The 13,636-nt window shown below is 36.8% G+C and overlaps 1 protein-coding gene across 1 annotated transcript in view; it reads right to left on the reverse strand.

Annotated features, from left to right (window-relative positions):
• The window catches only part of astn1 (astrotactin 1), a 362,355-nt gene that overhangs the window by 281,750 nt on the left and 66,969 nt on the right, over positions 1–13,636 (reverse strand). The window contains exons 3-5 of the mRNA XM_020936068.2: positions 9,684–9,934; positions 8,609–8,751; positions 6,599–6,748 (exon numbers count right to left, since the gene is read on the reverse strand). Coding sequence (XP_020791727.2) covers positions 6,599–6,748; positions 8,609–8,751; positions 9,684–9,934 — 544 coding nt within the window. The remainder of the gene's footprint in view (positions 1–6,598; positions 6,749–8,608; positions 8,752–9,683; positions 9,935–13,636) is intronic.

The raw sequence follows: 13,636 nt of genomic DNA on the forward strand, positions 1-13,636 counted from the left end.
ATAAAACTGAAGACATGTTACTGTGTACATTCAAAAAGGCCCTACTTAAAAGGCATTGAACTGTTCAGCATAAAAAATGAAAATTCTAAAACAGATTCAAATTTGACAAAATGTGTATTCACAAGGACTTATATAAAGTTCATGTACAGTTGATTTTCAATATAAACTTGAAGATGCACCCAGTATCAGTGAGAAACGCCCAGGGCAGATGAGTACAAAGAAAGAGCTCACCGTGGGCCAGCTGGAGGCTTAAGACCAGCTCTCAGTGTTGTGCAGTCCCACTAGTATCCAGGTGGGGCAGCACACAACTTTACTATGAAAGATTCATTATGTGTGCTGTATTGAGACTACACAAAAGTTTACTCTCTCCAAAGTTACTGTATGTACTGTATACTCTTGGACAAAGTTTGAGCAGAGCTGAATTTTCTGAAAGCAATTTTAAAACTAAATGGAAATGGAAACGGGAAGATGGCATGGTCTCGAATAAATGTGTTCATCATTACTGCAGAGCTACAATTTATAATAGCTAGACCTTAATTAGTCTTAATAAATGAAATGAAAGACTTAATTCATAATAAACAATTGTCTATCAGTGTCAGGAGTTAGGGTTAGTGTATCAATTATGTAGTTTCTAACCTAAATAAATCTATATTATTAAACTATTTGTTCATTTTGAATTTAGTCTTGCATCATGCTTTATTAAGGCTAATTAGGTGTAGTTATTATAATGTGTTACCTTATCATAGCCTTCTCAAATTCTATAGGACAACACTCACTCACCAATATAGTCACAATAATCACCATAATATTAAATCTATATCAGTAACAGCATTTAAAAGTTCAGAAAGAAAGATATACACGTTCACAATGCAATATAATTTGGATTCTCTATTTATTCTTTACTTAAAATAAGATAATAAAGTGAGGCAGGGTATGATAAGGAGGGAGTAGGTTTTATCAGTATGTTATGCAGGTGCTTTCTCTAAAAACAATATATTACTATGCAGCACTCCAAAACTATAAGACTGAATATATATATCTTTCCTACAGGTTGGAAGACAATAGCAGTGGAATAGTAATGTACTTTTGCAGAAGTGGACAGTCGCACAAACAAGTCAGGAGGAATTTACTGCACTGTACCGTAAAGAGAAGAAGAGATGCCATCTTAGACTGCCTGCATGGGACGACCAAAAATATGAAATTCTGATTCACATACTTTGAATAAATTCCAACGTGTTTCCATGGAGAATGACAATATGAATGTTGAGCGTTGGGTTGAAGAGTGCAAGTGAAGTTCATTTCTTAACCTGCGCAAATATAAGTGTATAAATCAACATTTGAGAGTAGATTTTGGCTTTTGTTGTGATAAGATCATCGTACATATTAGAAACATTAACATAAAATTACCTATTTTAAATTGCATAGGTGGGATAGGAGCAGGTTCATAGAAAGTATAGGTGGACAACTAAAATGAAAATAACTTAAACTCTATCAGTTTTTAAGTGCTAATTTCACTTTCACCAAACACTGGGAACAACAATTTTGAAAGTTGATTTTGAAGTTTCAGGGTTCAAAGTAGGAATTCTGCAATGGAGTTCTGTACAAGTTTAAAAAGTCGAAACCTGAAAAACGAAACCTTGAGAGGACAACTTGATTTTGGCTCTTGATTTTGCTTCTGAAATGCTACTCGAGTCTCCAAATTAAGAATTCCATGTTTGTGTGGTCAAGTTTAAATTTACAAGACAAAAAAAACCCAGAAAATTCCACTTCAAGGGACAATTGGAATGCAACATCAGCATGGAGACAACCTGATGTCAGTGGTGGATATTTAGAAAAATGTATAATATTGTCATTGTTGTTCATGTGATTAAAAAAATGTAAATATCAAGTATATTGTCTATAATTAAAACAATTAAGACTGACAACAAAAATAGCTGATTAAAGTGGTGTAACAATAGTGTAATCTTCCAAACAAGGGTGTAAAGTATTTCGCTGCTATTGTTGATTTTATGGTATTTTCCGATTTTGTTCAGTTCAACCAACAAATTCCAGGGCACACTTTAGCACGTTATTGACACGTTGCTAAAATACAATGAAATCAAGATAATGCAAAACATACTGACATACGTATTTCTATATCTCCCACCACAACCAAAAACAGTTTGTGTGCCCACCACCAGCAACGTTACACAGGACAAATTCTTGGGTGGTCTTTTTTTTTTTTTTTTTTTTTTTTTAATTCCATCTGACAGTCTCTCACAACCTGACTACTGCTCCCTGCTTAATTTCGCTGCATCGTTTCACCTGCAGTAATGACTTTAACAGACGGGGACTCACTGGCTCAGCACTAATAACCCAAACCACTGTCAGCGACTGGGAGCGGAGCTTTGCCACACCAAAGTTCTTTCATTTAACTGCGCTTTCTTCTTCCTCGCCACCTCACACGAAACGTCTTTAAATGTGCTGATGTACGAACTGTGTGTGTTAGTTAGGTTCTTCTTCAGCAAAAGGAAACTAAATCGACAACAATAGCTGTACCTGTGCATATTTTAAGATGAAAAAAGTTGACAGGAATCTTCACAAAAGCGCAACACAAAACACCATGAAGCACAGTTAATTGCTTGCTTCGGCGTTCGCATTTAAATGCAGCTGGTCTCTTAAAGGGGAGGACTGTGAATTGAAATTGCTATCGGAGTAGAGCTGTTTGTTCATTAAGTGCATTGGTAAGCACATCTGAAAGCTTTGGCTGCATTGAAAATATAATAGTTACATTTTAAGCCTGAGTCTTGTTTAAAATTCTCATCTCGGTTAAATGAGTGTTTATCATCTTGCCAGCTATGTGGAGGGGAACAAAGGCCGGCTTACTTAAATATTCGTAGTGTTGCTTGGGTACAAAGCAGTGATAAGCAGATAATATAACAGCCAACTTGAGACCAATCCAGAATAAATGTGGCTTCAAATCAGACCATGGATAAAATGTTTTTCTACGTACAATTGGCCAATAACCAGTGAGAAGGATTGTCTGATTATTTTTGCTTGGACTAAACAAAACAATTGCGAGATTCACTAATTTCTGGATTTAAAAAATACATAAACACTATTCCCTTGAATGTATTTGTTTTGCCACTGAAAATGCTAAAAAATCTACTTTTATAAACATTTACTCGTTATAACAGTGTTCCCTCATTATTAGATTACTCAGACTTAATTTACATTTTTTTGATTAATTTATGTGTTTGAGTAATCCTGAATTGTTATGCATTTAGGGCTTGAATATTCAGAAAATTTCTGATTTCACCTACCCCCTATCCCACTTCCACCACAACAAAATGTAGATTCCAGGTTATACAAATAAGATTTTAAAATGCTGTGTAGCAAATAAATACATAAATAACTCAATGAAGAAGGTTAAAAGTGTCTTGCCCATGTACACAACAGCAGTATGCAGTGGTTGAGGCAGAGGTGCAAAAATTACTTCCCTGAAATGATTCCCGCACAACAGCTCATAAAATAGTCCTTACCAAAACCTTTCCAAGTTGTTTAATTTCTCACCTGCTTTGAGAAGCAATTTTCACACTTCACCACTGATAAGACATTTTTCGCTCTTTCCTTTTGGGTTGTTTGTCTGCAGATATCAGTCCGACCACCAAAGAAGACTACCAAATAAGTGTGGCGTTTAATGTGTGAAGCATCCTACTGCGTCCCCATTAAAAACAAATGACCACGGATCCGGCTCATGTGCACAGCTGTGGACCTCTGACTCACTTCCATTTAAAGCTCAAAAAGTAACCACTTCCCTGCAGCGTGCCATTCATTCAAACATTATTTTTTATAATTCCATTCTCAAATTTGGAGTTCATTTGGAGTTGCCAGTGCTACAGGCTGCACACTGCGAGCTGTTTAGAGGTTCAACTCTTTGTTCTTTTAGGATTTTGGATAAAAGAAAGTGCAAGGATGTTTTTCTGCTATCACCAGTAGCGATTTCAGCATCATTCATAGATCAGGTACTCCAGGGTGGCCAAAGACATTTCAGTGGTCAATTTTTAGTTATAATGAAGTAAACAAGCCCAAGAGTCGTGTGGTTGGGAGTGGAAGAGAGTGAAGAGCCACTGGCAAGTTACTACCAGGAGATATTAGTGTGATCAAATTATAGGTGACGAAAATGAGTAACTAACAGTATCTACCTCAATGCTTCATTATCACAATTTATCACAGTTTTTGAGTGGGAAGTCATTATTTATATTCAGTATGTGTTCCTTTGTGAATAAGACATTGAAGGTGCAATGTATAACTTTTTGGATTAGGGTGTTCGTCACCAGCTTTTTAGTCTGATTCATCAGCCGGTTTCACTTCGTAGAAACCGTCTGACCTAGGGTTCTTTCACTTGACTGTAGGTAAGTACTTTTTTTCATTTAGCCTATTCGGTCGTGATGTATGTAATGCACCGCTAACGGGGCAAACTGGTATCTTAAGCTTTTACCAAATCCCTTAGGAATAACGTCTTTCCCCTTGATAAAATTCAGCTTGTCACCATAGAGCTATTATTTATTTGCCTGGAATGTTCCACACTGTGGCATTAAATGTATCTATCTTGCAGTCATTTTAAAAAATGTATTAATTCCACCCTTGATGGAGACTAGTAATGCCATTCTGTGGAACATTCAAGGCAACACTTCACTATCTTCACAGATACAAGGAAGTGACCAATCATCCACCAGAAAAGTTACATAGTGCTTTTATAATTACATTTATACATTAGTACAAAAAGTAAACATACTATAGTTTTGACAAATGATTGTTGCATAATCAAATCTGAGTGGACGCTATCCTCAAATAGAGAATTCATATTATATAGGATTGAAACTCTGACCTTATTAGTCTCCTGATAGAATCCTGACATGTGTGGGCTCATTATTAAAATGCTAGATGGTTTCAAGTGAAATGACAATGAATGGACAAGTGAGGAGAGTTCAGCACAAACAAAAAATACAAAAATGAAGATTCCTTTTATGAACATTTGCTTGTAATCTTCTGGAAGCAAAGTTTTACAGGAAGAACACTGATCTGAAATGAACTATAAATTTCCAAAATGGCATTTCGAAATGTCACAGGTACTTTTCTTTTGTTTAGGATAATTGGTGAACATTGGGCTCCACCGGCAACCCTAATTTTATCTTTTCTTGATGTCTTAGTAAGGAGTTAAACTAAGCACTATTGCATCAAGTGCTTTTCATTCCGTATTTCAGACTCTTGGGTGGCCTCAAATGCCCTACACATTTTACAATCACTCCTGGACGGCCGTGCTATTGATAACCCCTGTCTAAAGAGTTGAAAATGCCTCATGGTCCTTGGGAGTTTGTAAAGGGCATTCACTGTTGTCAATGATTAAAACTGTGCGGTGGCATTCAGTGACTCGCTGTGATTTCTGGCCTGCATAGAGCCTTCTGTGATAAATACTTGGTGATAAAAGATTTGTGTTTCTGGCCATTGATCATCGCACCTGCAAAATGAAAAGGTACTTACTAGTAGCTCAATTCATAAGCACAAATTGAGAAATTCCTTAAACTATATTTCCAAATAATTGATTGGTTCATGTAAGGGCTTTCTGTCTCACTTATTGCACTGTATTGCATTTGCAACCGCCCAATTTAGTAATCCCAAAAGTTGACCTAGTTTTGTTCAAACTAGTAAAATAAAGATTTCAAGAACAGTTTGGAGATTGTGGAACACAGTAGACTTTATCAAAACTTGGGGCTGCTTGTGCAATTTGAGGTTGTGTCAGTACCTTAAAAAAACCTTTCCCCCTTTGATATGATGTATCTTGCTTTTTGTTCCATTTTATGTTTTATAGTGTTTAACCTAAAACTTTTGAGAGGTTTGTATAAAAAACATTATTAAAATTTGTATCTGAAATAGAAATTCAAATATTGAATGCTGAAGTACTGATACTGAAATTCAAAAATTATACGATGGTCCTTATTTATATCAGAACTATTATGTTTACTGAAAATAATTTTTTACATCCATTGTGGTATCAAAACCGGTATCGAGTATCAGGACTCCGAATCTGCCGAATCTGATGCCAAAATGAAAATAACACTATTTCTTTAGACAACAGAATGTCATTTTCAACATGATATAATAGTACTTTCTTTTTAAATTACCATGTGGCCTTATATCTGTGTAAACTGTGTAAACAGTCAGTTCATTTGGTCTTCCAATAATTTGTGTTATTAGGTTATTTTTTCAGATCAAGAGTTTGTTTTCATACCTGACAGTTTCAACCACCAGTGAGCAGTTGAAACTCTTCTGAAAAAAGAACCTAATAACGTAAATCCCTCACTTGTCCAGATAGTGGTCCATAGGCGTATACTAGTTTACGTGGCCTTATACTAATAGTTTTGATACAGCTCAACATCATTCTAAAGCTATTCAGGAAAGGTTCATATCTGGCCTGTGAATGTAACTTTTTAGTAGCAATAATTGCTCACACGAGTAGCTGATTTCGATACTTTTGACAACTTCTACATCTTCACAGAAAGAAAAACTGAAATTGTCTGTTTTCTGCTTTCCTCAGGCTTTGGTGTATGTGACTCACCTCTGGTATTGCTGGAGAGCCTCTTGCGCTGGCTGGTGGACGTGTTGTGGGGTAGCAGAGTGTTCTGTTGGTGGTTGCTGTCGATGGGACTCGTGGCAATGATATTGTCCTTGTATTTGTTCATCAGAGCCAACTTTGTGTTGTCACTCACTGCAGGCCGCAAAAGATACACAATCGTACAAAGCACAGTGAGCAAAGTAGGCTGTGCCCACACTGAAATAATAGTGCAGTTAGAAAAAGAAAACGAGCAGCTTGTGGACAAGTAATTAGCTACAAACTTAATTAAATTGTAACAAAAGGAACATTATCACTGTACATGTAACTCAAAGACAGCTAAGAGATCAATGAAGGTTTACAAGAAAGATTTGAGAATATCTGTGGGTTAGCCAGTCACAATTAGCCACAAGCTAAGTAGTGGTAATTCTCAAAAACTATAGGCTTTCTAGTTCTGATACCAGGTAATTTCTTTTCACCTAAAAACTCAAATGAAAATATTTTGCATGCAGTAGTTGTACTAACACTTTTATTTTCTAATTCACATTCAAAGCCAACATCTAAAGAACTGCAATGGCAATGAAAATTTTAGTTAACTTTCTTCCAGAAATTACTTATTTTGTCATCCAAATTCTGTTCACTTAACTTTTGTAGGAATAATAATTTGAATTATAATGAGCTGGAGCTATTCATTTACAGTCAACAAAATGTCTGATAACAAATATGAAAAAATAACTCATTCAGGTATGTGCTTCTTCAACATAATCAACATGTTTTTTTTTTTCCTTTTTTTTCATTAAAATACCTGATAAGCTGTGGCAAACAAATAAACAAAGCGTGATGAGCTTTGTGTGTGTAGGAAAGGTCAGTGGCGTCAGAAGTGACATCTTGCAGGTTTAATACAAATTACTGACTGACCTCTGCAGTGTTTGTGTGTATGAATATTCTATGCATAGGTCCACGCTTGCATCCTCCATTTTTTCCAGTCCATTGCACTAACAGCTCTCTTCTATCTTAAATGCATAATGCCCAGGATTACTGCTCTGTGAGGCGGGGCTGTCAGGCTTTAGAGGAGCACCGAGTGAGCGCTCTGTCATCATAAAGGATCTCAGAATAATGCACAGCCAAGAAGCGGCCCTCATTCACATTCAGAGGGGCACATGCTTCAAAACAACTTCGCTTCACAGACTCAATCCCAACAGGACAGCGCTAAACTCCACCATAACTTAATTATTTACTATATACTACTACTATAAAATGCTTGGCAGATGGAAAAGCCCTTTAATCACTGTGTGTTAGCAAACCCACAGGTATAAAACACAGAGTAATTATAGTGACATAAAAAAAAAATGTATTCATGTAACCTGATTATTCTTGTTCATGATGCTAATTGTTTAGAGACATGACACAAGGATCCAATTGTCATGTTGTTGTGTTGATAATTGCATCGCTATTTATCAAATTTCTTACATGTAGAACGTCATTAATATTAAATTGCTCCTATTCCAGCTGGTCCCAGGTGATGAGCTTCAGTCTCATAATAGCTCCATGGAGATGTTATTGCTTTGACTGGAATATTACACAGTGCTAAGACTTATCTATCTCCATGAAGACAAGAAGGTAACTCCACCAGTCTACAGGTGGAGGTACAGGTCCGATGTCCGTGTATGTTTTTAGCAATAAAAGTAATGCGTTAAATACAAAAGCTATGTTTAAGACCATAATGTGGAACATTCCAGGTAAAGCAATAATATTTTTGTGCAGATGGGTAGGCTGCCGATGTACCAGAAAACTCTCAAAGATGCAGTCTACCTTTGAGAGTAATGTAAAATGAAATTATTGTAAGTACATGTACAAAGTTGTAGTAAAAGTATTGATGATTTCTGATTGAGCTAGTCTTGTAAGGCTACATGAGTGATGAACTGAACCGCAACTTACTCCTTTCCTTTTTTATTCATGACTGACTGATGTTAGAGCCTGCTTTCTTCTCTTAGCTCCTTGCTCACATGCTCTTACCAGGCGTCAGGTCCATGTTGTTCTTGTCGTTGCAGCCCTGCAGTGAGTCCAGGGTGCGGGTCACCTGACTGGAGAACTCCTCCCCTCCGTTCATGCACTCCCTCTGCAGGTGGTGCCTCAGGTCAGTGATGTCGTACTCATACCTGTGACACAGCAACAGCCAATCACACTGACAGCATGTGGACCCCTGGGGAATGATTTCAGATTTAAAAAAAAAAAAAGATGAAACTGAACAGTATTTGAATCTAAAAGGCTCTTAGTATTATATTTTACATGCTATTGGCTATAATAGAAGAAAAAAAAACTGTTAGATAATATAGAGGGTACTCATAACTAGAGGGTACTCATAGGGTAAACAACACTTTGGGGGTATGCAAAAAAGGTTGAGAACTACTAGTGTTAGGGATGTAACAATATCCAAATCTCACGATATGATATTTTCACGATATACATCTCACGGTACGATATTTATTGGGATATTTTGTGGAGGCAAACAGAATTGTGAACATGCTACTTTTTCCTCTTGAAATGCTTTGACAAGACTTAATCCAAAGAGCTAATATTTATAAGTGCTTAGAACTGTTATTTCTTCATGTATTTTCCATCAAAACGGAGCAAAGGATCATGGTTGATGTCGTTTTTTTAGCTATTGCTGCACCATAACAATGAATTTAAGCAAAGAAACGTGTGATTTGATATATTGTGATGGTCCACGATATTACTGAGACCTTTTTATTGTTAACCTCCTAACTAGTGTAGCACATAAATACCTGCAAATACTGGTAGAATGATTCCCCGTGTCATCACTACAACTGTTACTGTGTCATTGGGCAAGACATTAAAACTAGGATGCATAGACAGACCACTACCAGTGTAACAAATCAGTAAATAATGGCTGGGCAATATAACTGTTCTTATTAGTAAATCAGATTCAAATGTATGCTGTGGGTCAAATGTCTATAATGTCAGTGTTGTATTTACATTCTACATAATCTGTTGTTCATGATGATGATAAATTGTGCATTATTATATTGTGTGTGTTTTTGTGTGTACATGCTCTGAACCCTACTTGTACCCATCCAGTATGGGAGTCTCCCTGATGCTCAGAGTCCCGCTGGAGTTGGGCCCCTGTCCTCTGGAGTTCCGGAGGCTCTCGCGGGCCTGTCCCCCCATCAGCACAGACGGGATGTAGTGGATCTCATTAGCCGCCTCTGCACTAGCGCTCTTCTGGGGCTGGGGGATACGGCGACGTTTGCACCAGCGCCTCCTAGTGTACAGGATGAGGACCAGGCACAGCACGGACAGTAGAAGGGCTATCATCCCACCCTAAGAAGACACAAGTGCAGACAACAAAGTCAGTCTAGAACAACAACGCACACACCCAAGATTATTATATGTTATTTAAAGTTGCTCTGAGTAACTTTCTGGTGGTGCATATGCTACCTTGTTACCATGGAGATATTTCTAAAAAATCAAACTGGCATTAATAATTAGAGATGCTTTCGCTGCTCAAAACCACATTGAAAACTATTCTTACTGTGAGCGTGGTCACTTCTCTATAAATCTGATCTGTAACTTGGCCTCATGCATATCTTTAAATTTAATGCCATACAGTGGAACATTCTAATCTACACCAACATCTTCATGGAGACAAGCAGCTGGCTGACCATCCACCAGAAAAGTTTAGTTAATTTTGTTCATTACTGGTGAAAATAGTGCCAAGTCCAATGGATCTGTGCTGAGACGCCAAAGGTAAAAGTCAATATAAAAGGCAGGTTAGAAATGCACTTAAGCCAATAACACCTACACTGTTTAAACGCAGCTCTCATGTTACTCTAGCCAGTGCAGTCAGTTCACCTTCAGGGGTTGGCCATTAAAACTTTCAGCTTTTCAACCCAACACATTTGTATCTCTAATGAAGTCTGCACTACTTCACTTTTAGAGGTTTGAACTCGCTGTGACCAAAGCTGGAATAATTCTGCTAAATAATTGTGCAGAATGAAAGTAATCACAGAGCTCCATGATGAAAAGTACATCAATTTAAAAGAGTGTTTGTAAAAGTCTTGTCATTTACTTCTCAATAAGCACATTTGAGGGAATTAAATGAAGCTGTGCACTGATTTCTAAATAATTATGATTTGTCTATCATTTGTTTTTGTGTAAATATTTCACCTTATGACAACGGACTACATAACTACTACTACTTCAATCTATTTGCTGAATCTAATAATATACTAAGTTTGATTAAGATACTGGAACCCAGAGAAAAATATTATATGTTTTTAAAAGAAGATTTACTTTTTTTTTGTATGTGTGTTTTGCCATGTGCGTATTTCACTCTTAAAGGTGCATTGTGCACCTTTTCTGGTGGAGGATGCACTACCTATCTCTATGGAAATATTATTACTTTGCCTAGAATGTTCCATGGTATAACTTTATACATATCCATCTAGCATTTATTCATTACGAGTGTTTCTATTGCTGAGAAATACGTGATTAGGGGCAACTCTCCACAGATCTGGAGATGCATTTTAAACTTTTTTTTTTTTTTTCAAACTATGGTTAAGGGTTTTATGCATTTTATCTTTATTACTGTTCCTTAAGACAAAAAGGTTGGGTTTTTAGCAATACCATTTGTAATAAAAAAAATAACAAAAAACAAAACTGTTGCTTGAGGATGTCAGTCAATTCCAGTTAAATCCAAACTGTAACAACAAATTAAAATCATTTAGTTTCATCCAGTGCAGTTTTATTGTGGTTGACTGGGTTAGGTCACACAGCCACTTTAATTTGCCCCCATCCTCTGTCATTTGAAGTATTTATGTGTCAGTTCTGGGTGTTGGAGGTCTAACCACTCGCGGCTGTGAGAAGAGGCAGTAGACAGACAGATATGGGTCATGCACTTTAGCAGCTGGAGGACAACAAGGACACAAAAAGACCAAAAAAAAAAGTGAAATTCTGACAGTCTGTCCCAGCACATGTGGCTTGATATGACAGGGAGGAGAAGGTACTCAGCAATGGAGAGATATAGAGACAGGCAGCCTTTGTCAGACAGAATATCACTAAATAGTAGCTCGTGTACAAGGCAGATTTATGTTGTTTAAGTTCAGTTTTATGACTATTTGAGTTTTTAAGCAACTTTAAACAGAACAGGAAGATGGAAGATGACACAGACAGATTATGGATTTCTGAAGGATGTACAGTAAATGATGTTGTTCTGCTTTTTGTTTGTTTTGTTTTAATTTTTTTGTTTTATTTGGACAAATGTGGACTGGAGAAACACTACTGCGACATTATTTTAGTCTTAAGGCATCAAGGCAATGTGGCTATTTTCACATAAAAAAATTATCACTTAAAGTTTCCACATTATGCAAAATTGACTCTTGTGAGCTTTTAGCAGTGTTACAGCGTTGTTACCTCCTCAAAAACACCCCTGGGGTTGTGTTTTGTTTCATTCACACATGTCTGAGTACCCCTTATTATTAGTTTGTCTACAGCTCCAAAGTTTAAATGGTCTGTTCCACCTTGTGATGTCATGTACTGTAGTGGTAGTTTCAAGTTAATGGCTGTCTTTTACCTTTAGTTCAGCAGAGCAATTTCAGGGCTGAGTAATTCTTGTGAAGGTGTAGGGACTTTAAAAACAGTGGCGCTCTACCTGTATTACCACATGATGACATCACAAGCTGGAGCATGGATGAGTTCTTCTTTCTTCTTTCCATTTGAAAGAAGAACTTACCTTAAATAAGTAGGATTTTTGTGCAAAACACCAATTATCCTTTTTGTCAACTGTCAGTGTCAGTGGTCTTGCTTATTTGGTGGATTCGCAGGCAACCATCAACTCTCACATTAATTTAGTTTGAATAACCAATACCCCAGGCACATCCCTTGGGAAGTTATATTGTAAAAAACATGACAATTCCACATAAAAATGCATTTCTTTACACCATATACTAGTATATTCACCAGCCACCAAAAACTGTATCCACCTTATTCCACTGCTCCTACTTTTACTTTTGACTGCTACCAACCCACACGTCTGTTGTGATTGGCACTAAATATAAATCCAATTCATTTCAATGGAGAAAAAAAGAAAAGTCTCACTGCATACTATTGTTTATTCTGGATCCCCATTAGTGCATTCAGTATGTCGTTATATATTTTTCCTATAAATAACTACATGTTCTGTCAAGAGCGGAAGCCTTATGGAAAAACATACAAGCGGAAGGATAAAGGTAGTGTCCATGGCAACTTCCAGATTAAGGTGAATCATTTCTTTTTCTCAGAACAGAAGTAGATTTAATGTTAAAAGATTATATGAAAAGCTCTTGTGTAAAATTAGACCTGAGCCGCCTCCAGCCATGTGCACCTGTCGCTGCTATGCACTTCAGCTGACAATAACACAGTTCCAGCCCTATTCCCCTCTCCTATCAGGGCGGTTATTGTGAAAAAATAACAAATTGTTACAAAGCGATAAAAGGCAATTGTTCATTCACAACAGAAGAATTTAAAATGGAGGAGGAGAAAAAAAGAATGCGCGTCTTTTCAGTCAAAGTTATGGGCCGATAAGCAACGAAGATGAAATGAGAAATGGATTTTAATCATTGATTTACATACACAATCCCCTCTCAGAGTGTGTGAATAGAAAATAGGCTTTCATAGGCTCACATTGATTTAAATGAACAGAAAAAAAGGTGCATTTGCATAGCTTGTTTGCTTCATCTGCATAGTCAAGGGCATAAAGCAATAGAAATATGATAAAGGCCAATTATAGTGTTAATCTGCATTCACGCTGGTCAATGGGGAGAACAAACTCATTATGTTTGGAAAATATCTGTTTCAGTAGTTTCAAAGTCAACAAGACAAGAAAATAACTTTATTGCTGTTGTCTCCTTGACTGACTTAAATGCAATAATAAACAACAACATGTTTGGTGTTTACGCTTCTCTGCCTGGAATATGATTTTATGATATGATTTGAATTTGTGATCAACTGTGACCCAACCAATAAAACAACAGAAAAGTTAGGATT

The sequence above is a fragment of the Boleophthalmus pectinirostris genome, unplaced genomic scaffold (assembly GCF_026225935.1).
Source record: "Boleophthalmus pectinirostris isolate CB_2022bp ecotype Guang Dong unplaced genomic scaffold, ASM2622593v1 HiC_scaffold_16, whole genome shotgun sequence".
Lineage (NCBI taxonomy): Eukaryota > Metazoa > Chordata > Actinopteri > Gobiiformes > Gobiidae > Boleophthalmus > Boleophthalmus pectinirostris.